Source organism: Crotalus tigris, unplaced genomic scaffold (assembly GCF_016545835.1).
Source record: "Crotalus tigris isolate CLP2741 ecotype Arizona unplaced genomic scaffold, ASM1654583v1 scf7180000023746.1698619, whole genome shotgun sequence".
Lineage (NCBI taxonomy): Eukaryota > Metazoa > Chordata > Lepidosauria > Squamata > Viperidae > Crotalus > Crotalus tigris.
The window spans coordinates 1652924-1658923 of NW_024100155.1; the positions used below are offsets into that span (position 1 = coordinate 1652924).

A 6000-nucleotide genomic window follows, 5' to 3' on the forward strand; every position below is an offset into this window, starting at 1 on the left:
TGCTGAGGGGAAAGGGAGAGGTTTCCAAGCTGAGCCATGCTGGCTCAGGAATTCTGGGAGTTGAAGTCCACGAGTTATGAAGGGGCCAAAGTTTCCCTCATGCTGGCTCAGGAATTCTGGGAGTTGAAGTCTTCCCCACCCCTGATCTAGATCATGATTTGATGAATTTAGATCAAGGGTAGGCAACCTTGGCTCTTTTATGTGGTGGACTTCAACTCCCAGAATTCCTGAGCCAGCCACGCTGAGGGGAAAGGGAGAATTTCCAAGCTGAGCCATGCTGACTCAGGAATTCTGGGAGCTGAAGTCCACGAGTCATAAAGCGGCCTAGGCCAGAGATAGGCAACCTTGGCTCTTTTATGACACGTGGACTTCAACTCCCAGAATTCCTCAGCCAGCATCACCTTCCGCCATAGTTGCACCTGGTCCAGCTTTGGGAAGGCCAGCACCCATCGTGCAAAGGAAAGCTAACCCGCCTCCTTGCTCTGCAGGACGAAAGCCTGAAGTCCGAGGTCCTCAAACTCCGTCGGAAAGTGGCCGAACAGGAGAAGAAGCTCTACAGCATGGCCAGGCGCTTGTATTCCACCAGCCAGCTCAAAGAAAACATGGAGAGGGTCATCATAGATCAGTGTGAGTGGGGGAGGGGTCTTCCATCTGCCCTGCTCTTTGTCCTGCTTCTGGGCGTCACAGTGGCCTCAATGGGCACTGAAGGTTGACCTAGATCAACCCCATGGTCTAAACTGGTGCCATTTCCCTTCTGGACAATCATTGGTCTAAAATGGTATAGGCAGGGTCTCCTGCCTGAGCAGGGGGTTGGACTAGAAGGCCTCCAAGGTCCCTTCCAACGCTGTCATTCTATTCCTAATCTGTTCTACTCTACTCTACTCTACTCTACTCTACTCCCTTCCAGCTCTATTCTATTCTATTCTATTCTATTCTATTCTATTCTATTCTATTCTATTCTATTCTATTCTATTCTAATTTCTATTCTATTCTAATTTCTATTCTATTCTATTCCATCCCATTTCTATTCTATTCTATTCTATTCTATTCTATTCCATCCCATTTCTATTCTATTCTATTCTATTCTATTCTATTCTATTCTATTCTATTCTATTCTATTCTATTCTATTCTATTCTATTCTATTCTATTCTATTCTATTTTCTATTCTATTTTCTATTCTATTCTATTCTATTCTATTCTATTCTATTCTATTCTATTCTATTCTATTCTATTCTATTCTATTCTATTCCATCCCTATTCTATTCTCTTTTCTATTCTCTTTTCTATTCTATTCTATTCTATTCTATTCTATTCTATTCTATTCTATTCTATTCTATTCTATTCCATCTCTTTTGTATTCTATTCTGTTCTGTTCTATTCTACCCATTTTTTAATGGCAAATCCCACAGTTGTAAGTCCGAATCTGCTCTCCCAAATGGGTTTTTTTGGGGCCATTAGATAGATAAAATAACTTTTATTGTCCTTTTTTTGTTTTGCTGTGGGCACCTTGGCAGCTGTTAAAAATGAAATTTTTACATAATAATACCCATTAAACATCAAAAAATGTTAGAACATTAAACACCTGGTCGTAAGTTGAGGACTCTCCCCTGGACGCCTAGGGGAAATACACCTTCTCAAGCCAAACCAACTCTCTTTCTCTTTGCAGTGGCGTTGACGCACAACGTTTTAAAAAAGGCCAGAGGGAACCTCGAAGTAAGTAAAAACACTCACACACACACACCCATCCTCCTTCCAATTTTGACTTTCCTTCTTCCTTTTTCTGCAAGTCATCTGGTCTTCTGAATCACCCATCTTGCAAAAAATAAAACATTAAAAAAAAAAGATAATTGGGATCTGGAAAACCGATTCACCACTCCTGTCTTGGAGAAGGAGCTTCAGATTCCCTCTTCTCCGTTCAACCAATCATTGGGCCTCGGTTGTGCTTTCCGACTGGTCCATAACGGTGACGGTTGTAAACTGATTGCCTCTTCCAGGGTCTGCGTTCTCCTTCATTCCGCTTCCTTCTTTGGCGGCCGTCCAGCGTTAAGAATCTTTCGCCCCATAAGTCAAATCATCAACTTTGGCAGGGGGGGAGAAGACGGGATGGCCGAGAAGAAGGAAAATTATTCGACTTCTCAAAAATTAGCAGGCTGGAAAGACCGAAGCTTAGCAATCTAGCATATCAGGGGAAAAAAAAAAGAGATTCCCCCCCTTATTTTGGTTGCTGTTTTTCTACAGAATCTTGGTTGACCCTTTCTGGGGTAGCCATTCTTTATTTCGGCTGGGGTCATATTTATTGGCAAGTTTCTTAAGTCTGAGACGGGCAGATAAGTCTTTTCCCGGTCCTGCTTGGGAAATTTTTCTACACTGGGAGTCTTCAAGCTTGGCCCTTTTGTGGACTTCAATTCCCAGAATCCCTCAGCCAGACATGCCTGGCTGAGGAATTCTAGGCGTTGAAGTCCTACAAGTCATCAAAGGGCCAAGTTTGAAGACCCTTGTTCTACATGGTGGCACCTCCTAGCGCACAGTCAGAAATCCCACTACACCGGAGAAAGAGGTTGTTTAGTTGTGGCTGTGATGGCCCCCTTCATGCCAAACCGTGCTTTATTCCCCAGGTCCAGCCCTCAGAGAACAAAGCCACCCCTTCTAGCCTCGTCAAGAAAAGGGTTTAAGCGAAGGCTCCAGGTCCTACAATAAAGACCATGTTCCTTTGCCGAGCCGATGCTTATGACTGCTTCTTTACCTCCAAGGCCTTAACGTTCCTTCCATTTGCACCTGACTACTCCAGCATTTTCTACCCCGATGTCTTCTGGATATCCAGACCGCGACGTTCTTTTCTTCACCGGCCCCGGGGATGGGTAAATTTTCTCTGGCTGGGCCGGAGAAACGCTGTGTGAAAATGGTGGCACTTTCCATGCCAGTGGCATGAAGACGGATCTACTGGCAGAAATGTCCATGAAGGCACAGTTAATTCGGGCAGGCTGAGTTTTTGATGTGTGGGGAACTTGGAGGCGCGTGTGAAGGTAGATAAAAGCATTGTGATCTTTTGCTTGAAAGTCTAGGCTAAAAACTTAACTTCTGATCTGCATCGCCCCAGCCAATCCGAGCGGGCACCGAAACGAAAAGGAAATGGAGAAGTTGGCTTGCTCGCGACGAGTTGCTCTGATCCCCCCACCCTGCCCTCTCCATCCCATAATTGCAGAATCTTGCATTTTTTCTTTGCAGCCCAGATGGAGGAGTTAGACTCACTTAAACCACAAAAATTGGTTGCTCCTGAGCCCCAGGGGTTCTTTTTCAACTGACTTTCTGATTTTTCTTTGAAGATCTTTTTCGCTTCTCATCCAAGAAGCTTCTCCAGTTCTGCTGAAGATCTGCTGAAGTTCTTCAGAACTGAAGAAGCTTCTTGGATGAGAAGTGAAACGTCTTCAGGGGGGACAAAAACCAAGAAAGTCCAGTTGCCTCTTGAAAAAGCATCTTTGGGACAACTCTGACCTGGATAACTAAGAATCTCCATAGACATTAACCATGTTTGCAAAAGTTAACTGTTGAATATGGGGGGGGGGACCTGCCTTTGAGGTGGAAAAGTCTTTGCTCATTGGGTTGTAAGTAGGACTTTTCCATCATTCAACTGCAAATGACATTCTGCTTCCCCACTAGAGTAACTGTATCTATATTGCCGCTTGTCATCTTGCCTGCTTCGACAATGTGCAACTTTATAAAGTTCCCCCACTCGGATTCCCATGGACCGGAAAAGTAGCCCATAAAGTTGACAAGGTCCATCTTTAAATGCCTTCTCCATCCCAAACTGGAGAGTAGATTCCAGTTGGGCTTTAGATGTTGTCCTTTGAGAAGACCCAGAGTTCCCGATAGTTCCCCAATGGCATGGCTGAAATTTGGAACCCCCTTTTGACCTGGTTCAAAACCACAGGAACCAAACTCCTGCAAAACCTGGGTCAGAAGGTCCAAACATTCCAGGTCCATTGCTGATGAGCACCTCCCATTGTCCTCCTGTCCTCATTAAACTGTTAAAAAAAAACAAACATAATTCAAAGTATGATTTTCATTTAAAAAATGGCCACCCTATAATATCCCTTGCGAGCATTCTTGCATCTAAACCATTCCTGTAGATTATTTTAGGATGTCTTGATTGTCTGTGATATATTTCTTGTTTGCTATGGCATCAGACTTGTTGTATAACTAGCATTTTAGAGAAGTCCTTTTAAAGGTAGGATTTAAAAGAAGTATTTATATGTCGAAGTCTCAGTTGGGTACGCCAAAGTCAATGGAAAATGGGTGATCAAGCCGTCCTAATCAACCTGGATGTTTCTCAGAGTCTTATCCCAATATAATTTAAATTCCATGATATTGCTTATCCCTATCTTCTCCTTCCCAGACTGATAACTTTTTTCATATTAGGAAAAAAAAATAGCAAGTGAAGCAGCCCTTAGGAACCTAGCAAGATTAAACCGTCCTAGGCATCAAAATGTCTTAATTTTTCCTGAGACCCCTCCAGGCAATTAGTGCTAGCAGGAATACTAAGCAGAAATAATTAAAATGATAACTGGATGTTTGGTTGGGTTTTTTTTCAGACAGCCAAGGAAATGTAGAACGCTAAGGTAGAAAGCTACATTTTTTTCTCATTGCATGGCAGATAGGAGAAGGACAACTGAGTCCATGAGCAAATTTGGTGGAGCAGAGATGGTTCTCCTTGGTGCATGTTTCTGGAATTTGCCAGGGGTCTGAATTGCGTTAGTAGACCAGATCAAGGGATCTACATTGGCTTGAGAACAGATGCTGTTGGACCACAGATCCCATCATTTCAACATTGGCCTCACTTGGTGGGACCTTTAATGATACCTGACAGCTTGTGTGTCAACCATCTCTTTGATGCTTTGATCTGTTGAGGACACCTTATTTCTCTCCAGAAATTACTATAAAGGTGAGTAGTTACTGGGGGGGAAAAACTCTGAAAAATCAGAACTTCTAGATAGCCTTCAACTTTTCAGCATGGAATAAATTATTTCCCCATAAAATCTCCTTTCTGTCTCGGCTTACATCTGGACGGCTGGATTCCAGCTTTTTTTTTATTGCTTTGTTTTATACGGTACACAGCTAATATATTCCCTCCCCCCTAACTTAAAACATGTGTGCGTACGGAGGGATGGATGGATTTATGCTCCGGCTGAGTTGTATGTAGTAAAAGTGTAAGACGAGGAAATTGGTTTCAGAAACAAGATGTTAAGGTCCATCTTTACAGTTCAATAAATGGATCACTTGTTGTGCTGTTTGTGTTTTTTTTTTTTTTTGTCTGAAATTACCACGGACCACCTTGAACTTCTCAAAAATCTACATTTGATCCCTTTATTTTTCTTTGTTCATAAATACTTTAAGCCACCTGAAAAGTGTATTTTTGAGGTTTGATGGCTAATAACACCACTTTTTTTGGGAGTAGTACCATAAAATTATATATCAAGGGAAAGATAATTTAAACAAGAATATAATGCGACATAGTTTGTTGAATTATCTGTACTGTGTTCTATGAAAAGTTGCAGCCAAAGCACCAGAAAAAAGGAAGCACAACTTGTTTAGGTTGATCTCAGGTAGCTTTCCTTCATCGGATTGTAGCCAATGACCATGAGTGTTTAGAGAGCCAATCAGGTGTCATCTTGTTTTGGTAATGAGCCAATCAGATCATGGTAGGATCCAGTTATTGATGTCCTGTATTGAAGTTGAGAGGAGGACATTTGTCGGTGTGTTATGTGATGGCTATCAAGTTGGTTGGGGTTTTTTTTGGTGTTCTTTCATTTAGTGAGCTTGTAAAACGTAATAAAATTAAAGTCATGGTGCAAAGAGTTGACGGGTCGCCCAGAAAGCGATGTAAAATAGTATTATCAAGTGAACAAGGCTACAGTTGTAAAGAAATTAGAAGAAAAATGGGTGGAAACTTAATCAAAGGTGGCATTTCTACTGTACACGTTTCCCAAAAGATTTCCACAATT

At 42.2% G+C, this 6000-nt stretch overlaps 1 protein-coding gene across 9 annotated transcripts in view; it reads left to right on the forward strand.

Annotated features, from left to right (window-relative positions):
• Nucleotides 1-5286, forward strand: part of CDK5RAP2 (CDK5 regulatory subunit associated protein 2) — a 62536-nt gene extending 57250 nt beyond the window's left edge. For 8 of the 9 annotated variants that reach the window (XM_039321463.1, XM_039321469.1, XM_039321466.1 and 5 more), the window contains 3 exons: nt 489-627; nt 1668-1714; nt 2617-5286. In XM_039321463.1, coding sequence (XP_039177397.1) covers nt 489-627; nt 1668-1714; nt 2617-2673 — 243 coding nt within the window. In that variant the 3' untranslated portion in view covers nt 2674-5286. The remainder of the gene's footprint in view (nt 1-488; nt 628-1667; nt 1715-2616) is intronic. The other variant, XR_005553952.1, reaches the window with a different exon arrangement.
• The last annotated feature ends 714 nt before the right edge of the window (nt 5287-6000 follow it).